At 53.5% G+C, this 15,729-nt stretch overlaps 4 protein-coding genes across 4 annotated transcripts; 3 read left to right on the top strand and 1 right to left on the bottom strand.

Moving 5' to 3' along the window:
* Positions 1-110: 110 nt before the first annotated feature.
* On the top strand, positions 111-7,073 carry BDY24DRAFT_398463 (glycosyl hydrolase family 71-domain-containing protein). Its single transcript, XM_076641691.1, has 35 exons — positions 111-734; positions 937-951; positions 1,065-1,161; positions 1,272-1,351; positions 1,455-1,518; positions 1,635-1,693; positions 1,767-1,778; positions 1,852-1,917; positions 2,005-2,011; positions 2,089-2,115; positions 2,198-2,307; positions 2,380-2,434; positions 2,509-2,567; positions 2,642-2,653; positions 2,724-2,796; positions 2,870-3,054; positions 3,137-3,196; positions 3,267-3,281; positions 3,347-3,431; positions 3,512-3,723; positions 3,806-3,817; positions 3,892-3,963; positions 4,049-4,075; positions 4,172-4,347; positions 4,505-4,620; positions 4,727-4,893; positions 4,995-5,024; positions 5,100-5,247; positions 5,319-5,568; positions 5,658-5,759; positions 5,835-5,979; positions 6,059-6,077; positions 6,176-6,240; positions 6,353-6,742; positions 6,834-7,073. The coding sequence occupies exons 1-35, from the start codon at positions 404-406 to the stop codon at positions 6,881-6,883; spliced, it is 3,393 nt and encodes a 1,130-aa protein (XP_076493948.1). The 5' UTR covers positions 111-403; the 3' UTR covers positions 6,884-7,073.
* A 942-nt stretch (positions 7,074-8,015) lies between these two features.
* Positions 8,016-10,242, bottom strand: BDY24DRAFT_167906 (uncharacterized protein). Its single transcript, XM_076636222.1, has 6 exons — positions 9,871-10,242; positions 9,649-9,797; positions 9,472-9,547; positions 8,493-9,352; positions 8,138-8,424; positions 8,016-8,057 (listed from the first exon to the last, which is right to left on the bottom strand). The coding sequence occupies exons 1-5, from the start codon at positions 10,070-10,072 to the stop codon at positions 8,149-8,151; spliced, it is 1,563 nt and encodes a 520-aa protein (XP_076493947.1). The 5' UTR covers positions 10,073-10,242; the 3' UTR covers positions 8,016-8,057; positions 8,138-8,148.
* Positions 10,243-11,640: 1,398 nt separating this feature from the next.
* On the top strand, positions 11,641-12,879 carry RPL10 (60S ribosomal protein uL16 RPL10; the record flags this gene model as incomplete). Its single annotated transcript, XM_076637526.1, has 6 exons — positions 11,641-11,702; positions 11,801-11,828; positions 11,981-12,219; positions 12,326-12,470; positions 12,611-12,730; positions 12,823-12,879. The coding sequence occupies 6 exons, from the start codon at positions 11,641-11,643 to the stop codon at positions 12,877-12,879; spliced, it is 651 nt and encodes a 216-aa protein (XP_076493946.1).
* Positions 12,880-13,430: 551 nt separating this feature from the next.
* On the top strand, positions 13,431-15,417 carry BDY24DRAFT_343675 (uncharacterized protein; the record flags this gene model as incomplete). Its single annotated transcript, XM_076637528.1, has 11 exons — positions 13,431-13,595; positions 13,678-13,710; positions 13,787-13,930; positions 14,043-14,106; positions 14,201-14,262; positions 14,367-14,391; positions 14,459-14,572; positions 14,667-14,833; positions 14,906-14,920; positions 14,997-15,095; positions 15,181-15,417. The coding sequence occupies 11 exons, from the start codon at positions 13,431-13,433 to the stop codon at positions 15,415-15,417; spliced, it is 1,125 nt and encodes a 374-aa protein (XP_076493945.1).
* Positions 15,418-15,729: the final 312 nt, after the last annotated feature.

The raw sequence follows: 15,729 nt of genomic DNA, 5'->3' as shown, positions 1-15,729 counted from the left end.
GAAAGCAATCTGCCTCTGCGACTGCGAGAAAGGGAGAAGTGGGGGAACAAGAGAAGAGAAGCTTTGAAGAACGAGGGGGAGGGGAAACCTAAATCCCCTTCGACGCGCCTCGACAACACGCCCTTTGCCCTTTCTTCCTCAACCTTCAACCTTCGATTTCTCTTTTTTTTTTCCCTCCCTTCGCCCTCCTCTTCTCCCTCTTCATCCTCTCCCGACGCGTCTCGAGTCGCGTCTCTGAACGTCGCGCACCCAAAGTCGACGATCCTTCAACCTCCCCACACTCGTTCAACCTTTTTCTTCTATATCGATCCAGGAAGCAAGCTTTCCCTCTCTCAAAGAGCAACAAGAACTCCCCTCTTTCTTACCCTAATCTACCCTCCCTCCCTCCTTCTCCCCTCGTCGGATGAAATCCTTCACTGGAACGATCGCTCTCCTCGGGCTCCTCCTCTCCTCCTCCTCGTCCCTCTCGGTCGAAGCTCACGTCGAGAAGAAGTCTCCTTCGCGCTCTCGAAGCCACCACAACCACATCGCCTCCGCCCTCTCGGTCAAATCTACAACTACCCTCGAGCGACGAGCTACTCCTTCAGGATGGAGTCTCGTAGGATGCGTCACAGAGGGAACTGCAGGAGCGAGAGTCCTCCCCAGCTATTCAGCGCAAGGACTGAGCTCGCTCACGGTCGAGAGCTGTCTCGCTACCTGTGCTAGTATGGCCTACACCTATGGAGGTCTCGAGTGTGAGTTCTTTCTCCCTCTCTATGTATCGATGTGGAAGTGGATGATGGGAGGGAGATGGTGATCGTTGGAGGAGAAGGAAGAGGAAAGGCGGGAAGGAAGGAGACCTCGAGCTGACCCAAGTCGCCCATCCCTCTCTTCTCGTTTCCTGTCGATCCTTTCAATCTCACCTGGCTTTTTCGTTCCTTTCTTCCGAACCGCCAGTTGGAGAGGAATGCTGTGAGTCCATCTTTCCTATGATTTTACCCCTCTACGGCTCTCAACGAAGCTGACTCTTCGCCTCCTCCGCACGGTCGCTCTCTCTCCCTCCCTCCTCCTCTTCTTCCTTTCAGACTGCTCTGACACGCTAGACAACGGAGGAGGGCTCACTTCGACCTCGACCAACTGCAACAAGCCGTGCACTGGAGACTCTAGCGAGACCTGTGGAGGGTGAGTCCAACGAGGAAGCTCTTATCGAAGGTCGTTTGAGTTTGAGAGAAGCTCACCATTCTCCCTCCCTCCCCTCCTTCACCCTTCCTCTCGCTCTCAACCTCTCTCAGTACCGGCTACATGTCTCTCTACAAGACTACAGACACCTCCTGCATCGTCGCCAGGTCCGACACCTATACCGACTTGGGTTGTGAGTCAAAACTGCGAGCTTGTTTGTGTTCGGCTCCTCCCGATGGAGCAACAAAGAAGGCTGAACCTCTCCCTCCCCTCTCTTCGTTTTCCCCAACGCCTAGGCTTCACCGACAAGTCTACGCCTATCCTTACTGGGGGAGTCATGACTTCTACGAGCACCAACACGTTAGGCCTTTTTCTCACTGCTGCTCTCTCTCGCCCATCCTCTTCTTCTCGACGCGCCAAGGAGCGCTGATCTTTCCTCAACTCTCTTCTCTCTTCTTTTTCTTCTTCCCCCTAAGGCCGACGACCTGCATGTCCTATTGCTCCAACCTGGGATACGCATACGCCGGAGTCGAATGCAAGTCTAAGACCCCCCGATTCGAAGAGTCCCTTCCAAGCTGACCTTTGATCTCTCGATTCGACGCGATCAGACGGAACTCAATGTGAGCTCTCTCGTTTCTTTTCGTTCTTCCCCCAATTCACTGACTCTCTTCTTCTTTTCTGGCTCGTTTGTAGGCTTCTGTGGAAAGGCCAACACTGGAGTTGCTGCTTCGTCGAGCTCCTGCTCGAGCGCTTGCTCTGGTGCGTTTCGAAGTTTGGTTTGGTTCCAGACGCGTCGAGACGAAGCTGACTTTGACCTTTCCTTTGTTTCTCCATCCTTCTCTCCAGGAAACGCGTACGTTGACCTCCGCGATTTTTTTTCATCCTCACCTTCGCTCTGCTTGCTGACTCGCTCGATTTTCCGTCTCTCAGCGCTCTGAAATGTGGAGGATTCTACGCGTTCGTCCCTCTTCTTCTCTCTCTACTCACTCTCAGCCTGTTTCCGCTCTTCCTCGCGTCTGAAACGACTTTTCTTTTCTAGCATCAACGTCTACCTTCTCCCTACTTCTACTACCACGTCTTCTGCCGCTGCTACTACCACTGCCTCTGCGAACATCGTTTCCGGAGGAACGACTTGGAAGCCTTTGGGATGTCAGTTTTGTTTTTCTCTTCTTCGTTCGCCTTCACACCTACTGACCCTTGCTTCGATCTCTTCTGTTTTAGGTTACGTGGACTCCTCTTCTCTTTCAGGCTACAAGGACCAGACGGCGACGAACACGTGAGTTGTTGTTCATCCCCTTCGGGTTGCGTCGAATCGAAAATCCTGAGCCCTTTCTGTTCTCGCTTCTTCAGTCCTGCTACGTGCATCGCCACCTGTCTCTCCAAGGGATTCTCGTATGCTGGAGTTGAATGTGAGCCCTCTCAAACTGGACTGTCCCTCGTTTGAAGATTGGCTCGCTGACTTCTCTCTCTTCTTTTCGAACAGACGGAGCTCAATGTTAGCTCACGCTTCATCTTCTCGTTTTAGCCTCTGAGCAGCCACTGATGCAGTATTTTCTCTCGTCCAGGCTTCTGCGGAAACACTCTTACGGCCTCTACCGCTCCCTCGACTGATTGCAACGTCGCTTGTCGAGGAGACGCGTTCGTTCTCTCCTATCTTTCCTCTTCGTTTCCTTTGCTCGACCGAGTCTGACTTCCCTTTCATATCTTACAGTAAACAGATCTGTGGTGGAGCTTACAGGCTCAACATCTATCAGAAGATCGCGTCCACAACAACAACGACGACCTCCGCTCCTGCCGCCACTGCGACCTCCTCGCTTTACACCTCCCTCGGATGCTACGCTGATTACAGCACAAACCGGCAGCTTTCTGGGTCGATTTCATCCTCCTACAGCATGAGTGAGTACCGTCTCACTTTCACCACGAACGACGAGAGACTGAGAACTGATCTCTTCTCTCGACCTTTCTTTCTTCCTTTCAGCGACCGAGCTGTGCACGACTACCTGCTTCAACGCTGGATTCACCTACGCCGGAACTCAGTGTAAGCTGCTCTACTGCATCGAGTCTCGTTCTAACACTGCTGACCCGCTTCTCGTTTTCTTGACTTACAGACGGAGCCCAATGCTGTTCGTCCTCGCTCTCCTTTCTTCTCTCCTCGTCGTCGAGCTGACCCTCTTCCGTCCTTTTGCAGACTGTGGAAACACTATGCCTTCGACTACCTCGACTGCTTGCTTGTCTGCCTGTGCTGGAAACTCTGCTCAAATCTGTGGAGGAGCGTGAGTTCGATTCCATCGCCTCGTCTTCGTTCTCGTTCTCGTTTCGAGTGCGCTGATCATCCTCTCATTCGATCTCACAGCTACGCTCTCAGCGTCTTCAAGACCGCCACCACCACCACCACCAGCACCACCACTCCCGCTATCTCTGGATGGAAGCACACCGGCTGTTACTCAGACTCTGGCGGAGCTCGAGCCTTGACTGGATTTGCTCAGACTGGAATCACCACCAACACTCTTCAGACCTGTACCGCTCTCTGTGCGTCGAAGGGTTTCTCCATCGCTGGAGCTGAATGTGAGTCTTCTCGTTCTCTCGACGACGCGTCGAAGGGATCTCGTTGAACTGACTCCCGGCTCTCTCTTCCTTCCCTCTTTAGACGGCAGCGAATGTTCGTCTTCTCTTCTCTCTCACCTCGACGAGATCACTCGCCTGCTGAAGCAGACTTTATCTTTTTGCTCGCAGGCTACTGTGGAAACGCCATCTCTGGCTCGAGCACCATCCAAGCTTCGACTCAGTGTGCGAACAGATGTGCTGGTGCGTCTTCCTCTCGTTCTTCTTCCTCTTCTCGCCGCTTCCTTTTCGTTGCTGACGCGGCTTTTACGCTCTTTCGCTTCCACAGGAAACTCTGCTCAGATCTGTGGTGGAAGTGAATACCGCTCTCTTTCGAACGAACGAAGAAAAAGAAGAAGCTCAGTTCCTCCCCTCTCCTCGGCTGATCCCCTTCCTCTTCTCTTCCTTTTAGCCAACCGAATCACCATCTACACCGCCGTCTCTCCCACCTGGAACAACGTCGGATGCGTCACCGATTCAGGCGCTGCTCGAGCTCTCAATGGAACATCGACGACCAGCTCGACCATGACCGTCGAGTCGTGTCAGACGTTTTGCAAGAATGCTGGGTACACCCTTGCTGGAGTCGAGGTGAGCAACTCTCCCTATCCCACCTTTGTGTTTCAACGTACTGATTCGATTCCCACCTTCTTCTTCTTCGTTCCTCCTCAGTGTGAGTTCAAGCTTCGAATGAACGAGAGACGCGTCGTCACTTCGAGTCGCTGATCATTTCTTGAACTCTCCCACAGACTACACCCAATGCTGGTGCGGTAACTCCCTCAACTCTGGAGCTGGAATCACCGCTACGGGATGCACCGCTCCCTGTGGAGGAAACGCTGCTCAGACTTGCGGAGGAAATAACGTGTGAGTTCGAGCCTCGAGTTCCTCCTCCTCGAGAACGAGTCCGATTGGGCTCGATCACTCTCTGCTCACTCGTTTCGAATTATTTCCTCCTCTCTTTCTTCTCCAGCATGAACCTCTACAACTACGGAACCGCTGCCATCTCGCCCAACACTCAGCTTTCGACGACTGGACCTGGAGGATGCGCCGCCGCCGGATCTTACACTCCTACCCTTGGAGCTCCTGCCTCGAGCTCGACCAAGTATGTCTTCTCCCACCACATCGTTGGAAACACCTGTGAGTCTAAACCCGAGCTCGTCTTTGCTCAGTTCTGCTTCAGATCCTCCGTTTTTCGACTGACACCTTCGTTTCTCTCTCCCTCCCGTTCTCGTCTTCAGACCCCTACACCGCTGCTTCCTGGAACGAAGGTTCGTTGCCTCTCTCTATTTTTGACTCCTGTGAGGTCCGGGGACGCTGACCTCTCCCTCCGTTCCGTTGCACAGACGTCGCCATGGCCTACGATTCGGGAGTCGACGCGTTCGCTTTGAACCTCGGAACCGACAGCTGGCAGCGCACTCAGACTGCTGCTGCTTACGAGGCTGCTCGGGCTCACGGAAAGGGTTTCAAGCTGTTCTTCTCCTTCGACATGAGGTTCGTTGTACCATTCTTCGCTTCAGCTCGCTTGAGCTCCAAGTTGACACTTCCTTGTTTCTATCTCACAGCGTCTGGGGATGCGGAACGATCTCAGGCTCGATGGTCGACTACATCGTTCAATTCGCCGCTCACCCTAACCAATACCTCTACAACGGAAAGGTCTTCGTCTCTACTTTCGCTGGAGAGACCTGTGGAGACGCCGCTTGGGTCAACCTTCGAACTCTCTTGACCGCGAAGGGAGTCTCGATGTACTTCTTGCCTGGATTCTTTGGTGGAACCTCTTGGTCAAGCTGGAAGTCGATGGATGGTATCATGAACGTTCGTCTCATCCTTTCCCTCGATGGCTCGGACGCGTCGACGACGGTCGCTGACCTCTCGTTAATTTTTCTTCTTTCTTCGCCTCGCAGTGGAACTCTGCTTGGTCCATGGATACCAAAATGATCACTACCGCTACGGATTACACCTACATGTCGGCTCTCGGAACCAAAAGCTACCTCCCAGGTGTTGCGGTGAGTTCTCGCCAGAGGCAGGTCGTCGTTGAACCTTCGCTGACTTCGATCTCTTGTCCTTCCTTTCGCCCATAGCCCAATTTCTTCGCTCACTACGGAGTCAACAGTTACAACAAGAACTGGTTCTACCAGTCCGACGCATGGGTCCTCGCCGTTCGATGGCAGCAACTCATCGCCATGAGGGACAAGTACGATTGGGTCGAGGAGTTGACTTGGAACGGTGCGTCTTCCCGCTTCCTCCCTTCTGAATGTTGTGAAGCCTCTTTCCTGACCCTTCCTGTTGTCCCTCCATTTGGTAGATTACGGAGAGTCGCACTAGTGAGTCCCTCGTGACGACGAGACACGGAATCACTCCGGACGCGACCTCGACTGACAACGACTTCCCCTTCTTTTCCTTTCTTTTCCCTTTTCTCCAGCATGGGCCCTATCAAGGGAGCTCAGCCCAACTCTCAGTCTTGGGTCAACGGATTCGATCACACTCGTCAGTCTTTCTTTTCGATCCCCCTTGCTCGAGAACGAACAAGGAGCTGACCTCTCCCCGTTTCTCCTTCCCTTCTCGTCTCACTCGTTCGTTTCTTTACCAACTGCAACAGCTCTCCTCCAGGTCAACGCTTACTACCACACCGCCTTCAAGACTGGATCTTACCCCGCCATCACCTGCGACAAGATCTACCTCCACGCTCGTCCGCACATCAACACTGCCGTCGCCACCGCCGATACCGCTGGAGGTCGTCGACCCACTCTCGGTCAGAACGGTGCTGCTGGATCGCACACCGCCGCCGCCAACAACTTCTTCGCTCTCGTGTTCGCCACCTCGGCCGGAACCGTCGTCATGAAGTCTGGATCCTCTTCCCAAAAGTTCTCCGTTCCCGCTGGAATCACCATCCTCACTGCTCCTCTCACCGCTGGATCTGGGATGACCGCTACTCTCAGTAGAAGCGGGAAGACCTACGTCGACTTTACTCCCGCCTTCACGTTCTCTGGTGAGTCTCGTTCTCGTTTCCTCGATTCGCAGACGCGTCGATTTCTTTCTCGAGCTGACCTCGTCTTCTCTCCTTTCCTCCTCTACTATAGCTACCACCACCGAGTACAACTGGAACCACCAGTACTACGCTTCTTCATAGACACCTTCTTCAAGGTCACCCTCCTTCCTTTCTGTTTCGTTCCCTTTTCGTTCTCTTGGGTCTCTTTACTTCTGCTCTTCAGCGCCTCCCTTCGTTCTTTATCGTTCATTTATCTCTGCATCTTCATGCTCATCTCAGTCGTTACCCTATCTTCTAGACATCCATCTATCTATTTATCGATTCCCCTCATTATTTATCGTGTTGGTTACACTTCGCCCGCCTCGACTCGTTGCTGGACTATCTTAGACGGGGAAGTCTCGTGCCAGCTTCGAGATGCTCCAGGGTCGTCTCCTGCTGAGAGAGTCTGGTCAACTAAGCTCCACGCTACGGTCGCTTCGAACTTCGAAGTAGAAAGACGATGGCGAGTGCTCGTTGAGATGTGAGCGATGATGTCGAGACGAGAGATGCATTTTGACAAGGAAGTCTCGAGTCTGGAGGAGAAGGGAAGTTTGGTTAATTTGCCAGAAGATAAATAGTCGAGAAAACGATCAGGTCGTGTTCATAGCAGCTGACGGTCGTACGGCAAAGGGCTGATCGCAACATCGTTTATGGTGAAAACGCTACCGCATCGGGCATCGAAGGCAAAGGGAGGAGGAGGTCGAGACTGTAGGAAGTGGGTGTATGGAATGTTAGAGAAGAAGGGGGAAGGAATGTGGGCAAGCATCGAAGAAAAGGACGAAACTGGATCGAACGAGAGCGAAATGTAGCCGAGGGCGCGCGAGTCGAGAAGGAGAACGAGGGCAAAGCGAGTAAGGTATCGAGTGGGACGGGGTTGGTAGAGATTGAGGTTCCGGTGTTGTTGTATAAGCTAGTGGGATTCAAGAACGAGCTGGAGTCAGAAGAAGAAGCAAGGAAAGAAGACGCGTCGAGGACGAACCAAATTACAAAGCGAGACGTGGACCATAGTCTTCCTATCGGCGTGTATTATGATTGTATTGAAGGTAGCTAAAATGAAGGAGGCTAGTTAATTTGGGAGTACAGGATAAGGGGAGGAGAAGAGAGAACGAAGAGAAGGCCAAATGCGACGCGTCGAGACTGACCGAATGTGAGTCCGCGAATAAGAATGAGAGTGGAGACTGAGATGGGAAGTCTAGTAGTGTAGGGAAAATGAAACTAGTAGACTGTGAAAGGGGGAAGTAAAAGGGAAAGGAGGAAGTGAAAGGGAAAGGAGGAACTTGAAGGAGGAGGTGGGGAAGATGAGAGAACGCGTGAGCGGGCGACGAACATCAAACGAAAAAGAAGAGCCGAACTCACGCTAACTCCTCTCAGATCTCCACCGCTCCTTTAGACTCGGAAGGTAAAAGCTCCGCCGACGCGTGCTCTCGATCCTCCGCGTCTCTCCCCTCCCTCTCTCGTTCAGCACCTTCCAAAGACGCAGCAGCAGGTCTCACTCCACCCCATGTCTCCTCGTACATCCAAAGTGTCCTGAGCTCGCCTCTCCAGGCTGAGACGAGGGTGATAGCGAGAGCGATAAGAAGTGGCGAGAGGAGGATGGCGAGGGTTTCGGTCGCTGCCAAGTTGACGGGTCCTGTGGCGATGATCTGCATGAAGATAAATAAGGATTCAGCACCAGTGTTTACTCGTAAAAAGAGAGCAATGAGGAACGTACTCCGTCAGTGAAAGCGTGACCTTCCACGAACCTCATCGAAAAGGGAACAAAGATGAGGAGAGCGACGACGGAGGATAGGGAGGTTGTGAAGTAGATGTGGAGCGATTCGGAGGCTTGCCGAGAGTGTCGACGGAGGGACTGACGAGGGGTTGGGATAATGATGGGGATTCCAGCGGTGATGAGGTTCCCAGAAGAGTTCGATTTCAGCTGCGACGCGTCCTCAATCCGTTCGACGCTCCCGTTTCCTTCTTCCTCCAGCTCGAACTCAAGCCCCTGGTCCTTCAAACTCCTCATTCTAACATCCAACCTATACAGTCCCGTCACAATCCATCCTACCCCTCCAAGGAACACGATCCTGTACAACTCTGCCTCTGCTCCCGACCGCCTCTCTTCGAACCAACTCCCTCTCAAGCTCTCAACCAACTCTGCTCCATTCTGCATATGAGCTATCCACTCCTCGTCCACCCTCTCCTTGATGAACATCTTGAACGCTAGTTCGATGGGGACGTCCGACACGAAGAGGACTCCGACCTTGAACAGGACGACGAAGGCGTCGAGAGCAAGGAAGCCGCAAAGGAGCCAGCGGAGGGAGAGCTTGTAGGAGGCCAGGATGCATCGCGAGAGGAAGGTGGTAAGGGAGATGGTGACGATGAAGATGAAGGGGGCGGCGAAGGCGGTGGGTAGGAGGAGGAGAAGGAGAGGGTAAACGGCGAAGGAGGAGTAGAAGATGAGACGTTGGACGTTGGAGACGGAAGGAGATCGGACGGCTGGTGAAACCGGTGAAGGGAGACGAGGGCTGGCGATTCCTTCGCTGGATGTCGTTGGTCTGGATAGCCAAGGACTTTGGATTTGGAATAGCTCTACGTGGCCCGCGAAATGAAGAAAAGAAAAGAGAGGGAAAGCGGGATCAGGTTCGAGCGCGTCCTGAGGCTGAGATCGACGGCTCCGCCTCGCACCTGTCTCCTTCTTCGAGACTCACTTCCGTCTGATTTCCTGCATATGCTATCTCCTTTAGTAGCCGTAATGCTGATAGTGGAACCTGTGAACACCACCGCCTGTTGAGTTTTGAACGAAAAGCAAACAAAGTGTGGTCAGTTCAAGCCTTCCTTTTTTCCCTCCTTGCCGCCGACGAGAGACGGAGAGAGTTTGAGCTCACTACTACAATAGTAAAGACGAGCGTCATCACAGCATCTTTCGCTACGGTGAAAGAGCTGTCACCCCAAAAGAGGAAAGCGAGAACGAAGAGGGAAAAGAGGAAGGAGCCCTTGCTCGGACGAAGGCTCTTCTTGTTCTTCGTCTCCGGCTCTACTATTCGAACGCGAGCGAGTCCATCAGCTATGTGCACCCAAGAAAGATCGAAGAGTTGAAGGTAGCTTACCATCGATTCTACTCTCTTCGTCGTCCGGCCGTTTCGTTGTTTCGTCCGCAAGAGGAAGGGGAGAAGGGGTCGAGGAGGAGGAGTCGAGGGGAGGTCCAAAGGCTCGAGAAGCTGCTTCGTAGTGATCTTGAGCTGAGATGGCGGCGAGCCAGTAACCTGGGATGAGGGAGAGAGCGAGGGCGACTGAACCGTAAAAGGACATCCTGGAGGGTGGTGAGCGTTGGAAGGGAAGAAAGGAGGAGAGGCGGAGCGGAGGTTCAGGGACCGTGGGTTTGTCACCAACCTCGCGATCCGTTTATGGCCAGAGAAGCTGCAAATTTGTGTGAGAAGCCTCATCGAATTCTCCGAGGGAAGGAAACTCCAAGGCTAGGGTCTACCTGCTATCGAATGAGCAAGGTTCTCCCCTCGTACAGTACGGCCTCAGGAGTCAGTCGCACCTTCCGTTCCCAATCAATCTCATCTCCTGCTCGAACGTCGTATTTCCCAGTCAACATCTCAGCCACCTGAGGACTCTTCTATCCTTCCATTGCAGGGATGGCGAAGCCGAAGAGATCCTTCGAGAAGTTGAAGAAAACGAGAGCCGTCTGGCCCTCAGGTCGCGTCGATAGACTGAAATTTGTTCGTTCGATGCGTCGAGCTCGTGGTAGTCTCCGTAGATCTGAGAAAAGAGATGAAGAAGGCAATTACAGATGAGGGAGACGATTAGAACGAGACTACTGGGAGTCGAGAAGAGAAGGGAAAGAAAGGGAATGAAAGTCTCGCCGTCAGATCGCTCTCCTTCTTGATCCTGAACATCTTTCAATAGAAGTTGAGCACGCTCATAGAATCCTTTCCGTGAATCTTAGCATTCTAGATCTTGTGGTCGCTGCGAAAGTCGTCACAAAACGCTTCAGTCGAAAGGCGACGTCGTGAGCGCGTCGACGAGAAGAGAAAAGGCTGCTACGCCCTCAGATTTGAGAGATCTTCTTTGTATTTGTTACTAGTCAATCGGCGGATACGTGCATAGGATTGGATAAAACGGAGAACATAAAACGGTCCAGATGTCAGGAGGGAGGAGGTGCTTCTAGGGGATGAGAGGGGACGTCAACTCGAACGCGAAGGCCTTCGACCAGCCTGAAGCAGATTTTTGACCTCGATTTTTAGAGGTAAGTTCCTCTAACCTCTTAACGTGGCCCCGGAGACTTCAGAGAGGAAGGAATGGGCCTTCGAACGTAGAAAGGTCGTGGAGGTCGATTTGGTTCCGCAGGGAGGTCAGAAAGAAGGAAGTGAAAGGATTTAGCCCGAGGGGAGGGCTGCCTTCTTTCGACCTCAACCCTCCGCAAAATGTTCGTTTCCCCTTCCCTTCTCGTACACATCGCCATACAGCCCTCTCCTCGCTCTACACGGACATACCAAAACCACCCAGGGTTCAGGTGGAAGGAGGGAAGGAAAAGAGGATGGAAAGGAGGAAGGAGGGAGGAAGAAGGCCAGAGCTCGAAGGAGCGAAGGAGGATGGAACTCTTTGCCTTGCCTCCCTCGTAGAGTTGGAATCGTCGTAGGACGGCGAACAGAGGAGGAAGGAATGAAGGATTTTCTCGGTGGAGGTCCTGGTGGTGGAATCTCAGCATTTGGAGGTCGTGGCTTCCCTTACCAACCTGAAAGGTCGAACGCTGACCAACGACCTTTCCCTCTCTTCCTCCACTTCTCTCTCCCTCCTCCCTCCCTCCAAACCACCACCACCCCCTCAACCAACCCCATCTACCCTACCCCTACCCTCTATCAGCATCAACAATGGGACGAAGACCCGCGAAGTGCTACCGATACTGCAAGAACAAGCCGTTCCCTAAGTCGAGGTACGTTCAACCCTCCTCACCTCGAACTCTCCTTCCCATCGCCACCTCTCGCTTCCAACGACTCGAGCTGACCACCTCTTTGCTTCTCCCTCTCACAGGTACAACAGAGGAGTTCCCGACCCCAAGGTTCGTCCCTTCCCAAGTCGGATTGGATTCCTGGAGGCCTTCTCGTCTCAGCTCGAGGTCGAACCTTTCGCTGACTCCCTTCGCTTCCTCACGTTCCTCTCGCCCTCCTCCTCCTCGCCCACCTCCCACACCTCGTCACCACCCTCTCACAGATCAGAATCTTCGATCTTGGACGAAAGAAGGCTTCCGTCGACGACTTCCCCTTCTGCTGCCACCTTGTCTCCGACGAGTACGAGCAGATCTCCTCCGAGTCCCTCGAGGCCGCCCGAATTTGTGCCAACAAGTACATCGTCAAGACCGCCGGAAAGGACGCTTTCCACTTGAGGATCCGAGTTCACCCCTTCCACGTCGTCCGATGCAACAAGACCTTGTCCTGTGCCGGAGCCGATAGGTTCGTCCTCCTTCCCTCCTCCTTCCCTTCCCTTCGCTCGCCCTCACCTCTCTACCTCGACCGAAAGCTGACTGTCTTTCTTTCTCCTTCTCTTCTCGTTGCTCAGGTTGTCTCAGGGTATGCGAGGAGCTTGGGGAAAGCCCTACGGAACCGTCGCCCGAGTTAACATCGGACAGGCCATCCTTTCCATCCGATGCAAGGACGTCAACCGACCCGTCATCATGGAGGCTCTCCGACGAGCTCGATACAAGGTTCGTATTCTCTCTTTCTCCCTCATCGCAACTCGCTCGACTTCTCTGGAAAGAGTCTAGGCTCGGTAGTTCGTTCTTGTTCTAGCTCAAAGCTGACCTCCCCTTCCTTCCTCTTCTCCTTCCCTCTCCTCCTCCCTCAGTTCCCTGGACGACAGAAGATCATTGTCTCCAAGAAGTGGGGATTCACCTCCGTCAACCGACCCGAGTACGAGACCCTCAAGGCCGAGAAGAAGGTTATCCAGGACGGTGCTTACGTTCAGGTGCGTTTTTCGACTCGACTTCTTCCTTCCTTCGTCTCGTCTCGAGCTCGTTTGCTGACCACCCTCCCTTCTCTTCCTTCGATCGTTCCCAGTTCCTCCGACCCAAGGGAAACCTCCTCCAGAACCTCGCCACCTCGCTCCGAGCTTAAACTAGCTTTTAGAGCGAAGAGGGTGTGTGTTTTTGGGAGAGTCTGGAGAGAGACGACGATGTTGCATGACCTTTCGGAAATTACGGACGTCTGAGCTCGGGAAAGAATGGAGAAAGGGAGACGGGGAACTGTTGAGGACCCAATGGATGAGAGGACTGGTCAGTTTCTTGGCGAGACGAGGAGAAGAAGGGAGAGAAAAAGGAAACGGTGTCGTCGTCGAGGAGAGGAACGAGAGCTGCAGAACGCGCCGGGCTGAAGCTTTAGAGCTCGAACTTCGAGAAGATGAATGGCGAGCATCTGTACTTTTTTATGCCCTCGAGTCACCTCCTTCTCTTCAGTCTAGAGAAGGAAAATCCGGCTCCTTGACGATCGGCCAGCTGCGAAACCAAACGGCTTTCCGTGACCTCGCTTCCCTCCTTCCTCCAATCTTTTTGCCCTCTTTCCCTCCCACGCCCATCATGTCCTCCACTTCCATCGAACTGGAAATCCTTCCTCCCATCTCCTCCACGCTCTCCTCCTTGCACAGCACTCCCTCTCGCACGGAAGGAGGGATGGCCAATCGGTCCGAATCGGATCCTCTCCTGCTGAGGTCTCGAGTGATGCACGACGAAGGGCTCGAGGCGTTGAGGAAGAGGAAAACGGCGGGAGGGGGAGGGTTTTTTAAGAGGGATAGCAAGAAGAAGGAGGTCGTCGGGTTTTATGAGACGCAGAATGAGGTGAGTGGGACGGAGAGGGAGAGAGGGAGGGTCGAAGCTACATAGAGCTGATGGGTTTCGGTTTTGCGTTGGGTTTGAACAGCATATCGACAACTTGTTGAAACCTATGGACGTGGTTCGTATCATCCCATCATTCCCTTCTCGCAGAGACACCAAAAGCTGAAACTCTCTCATGTTTCGCTCGTCTACAGCACTCTTCAGAAGCAGCAGAGCTCGAAGCAGCTTCGTCGAAGAAGGTCAAGCTCGCCGTTCAGCTCTCGTTCATAGCCAACTGCGTTCTGGCAGTGCTGCAGATATACGCGGCTGCTAGCTCGCTGTCGCTCAGTTTGTTTGCGGTGAGTCGTGAATAAATAAGAGCAGAGGGAGAGAGGGAGAGGGGAGGAGGGAGAGAGGGAGCTGGGCTTGACTCGCTCGCCACCTCGTTCGCTCTCTTTTTGGGATGAGTAGACCGCTGCAGATTCGATCTTTGATCCGTTTGCCAACTGGATCCTGAACGTCGCACACAAGAAGGGTGAGCCGTCCTCTCGATGCTCTCGTCGTCGTCCAAAGAGCGTCGACTCACTCGTTCTCAATCTTTCTGCCCTTATGATCCTCTTCGTCCTCAGGTCTCACCGCCGACCCTCTCAAGTGGCCCCAGGGTGGAGCGAGATTCGAGACTATCGGAAACGTGAGTTGCCTTGTTCCTCTGTTGTCGAAGTCGAAGAGAGAGGAGAGGCGAGAACGACGCGGTTTAGTCCGACTGACTCCTCCTCCTTCCTTCGTTTCTACCAGGTCGTCTACGCCTTCCTCATGGGAGGTCAGTATGGTTCAATCTTTCCTTACGCGATCTCACACTCGCTGAACTCTCCTCTTCCTTTTCTCAGCCGTCAACATGATCCTCATCGTCGAATCCATCCGAACCATCGTCACCCACAACGGCGAGGAAGAAACCACCAAACTCAACTGGCCTTCCCTCGTCGCAGTGGGGATTGCTTTCTGTGAGCTATCCTCCCTCTCTTTTTCCCTCTTCCCGGTCTTAGCTACGCGCTGAACCCAACCCTCCTTTCGAACCTCGTTCGTCCCCGCTCGCAGTGACCAAGTTCGCCCTCTTCCTATTCTGCTGGGGGATCAAGGATCAGAGCACTCAAGTCCAAGTCCTCTGGGAGGATCACAGGAACGATCTGCTCATCAACGGGTTCGGAATCTTGACTAGTGCGGGAGGGAGCAAGCTGAAGTGGTGGTTGGATCCGGCTGGAGCTGTGAGTCGATGTTGTTCTCCTCTCTTTCTATTTCCTGAAGCTTGTGAATGACTAGAGCTTGATTTGGATTAGATCATCATCGCTACTGTTCGTCCTTCCAGCTCTCCTTTCTCGAGCTTCCTTCGTCCCTGACGCGACGTCCTTCTTCTCGCTTCGCTCTCAGGTCATCATCACCTCCTGGACTCGAACCTGCCACGAGCAACTCCTCCTCCTCGCAGGTCGAGCAGCCGATCCAGCCTTCAACAACGTCGTCGTTTACAAGGTTCGTCTCACCTTTTCTCCTTTTCTCTCTCACTCGTCGCGTCCTGACCCTCACCCCCCTCTTCTTCCCCATCCCCGCTCCTCAGGCCATGACCTTCTCTCCTCTCATCACCGCCATCGACTCGTGCAAAATCTACTCGAACGGAAGCGACTTCATCTGCGAGCTCGACGTCGTCATGGACGGGAAAACTCTCCTCTCGACAGCGCACGATATCTCGCAGGCGTTGCAGGACGCTTTGGAGTTGATGCCGGGGATTGATAGGGCATTCGTGCATGTGGATCATGAGGTTACGCATGCGCCGGAGCATAGGAAGACGAGGTAGCTGAGGTTGGGATTGGGGAGGAGAGAACAGAGGAGAGAGGGAGAGGAAGGTGAGGAGGGAAGTGGTTGGTTGGGGTTCCGTTCTGTTTCGTACAATTAGGTGTAGCTACAGGTCTATCGGCATTACCGTGTCATCTGCTTGTCGTTACGCCTTGCAGCGTTTCGTTTTCAGACGCTTCCGAGGTCTTCAACGACGCGACTCAAGAATCGCGTCGTCGTTCTTTTCCTCCTCGACTGGGAAGATACCGCGAAGAAGAATGACGTGATTCCAGCTAAAGAGTGCCATAAATTGGAATGGTGGATCAAGTAGGTA

Source organism: Mrakia frigida, assembly GCF_051309035.1.
Source record: "Mrakia frigida strain ATCC 22029 unplaced genomic scaffold BDY24scaffold_30, whole genome shotgun sequence".
Taxonomy (NCBI): domain Eukaryota; kingdom Fungi; phylum Basidiomycota; class Tremellomycetes; order Cystofilobasidiales; family Mrakiaceae; genus Mrakia; species Mrakia frigida.
Note: the sequence above shows the minus strand (reverse complement) of the source record. Positions and strands in the feature narration are given on the sequence as shown.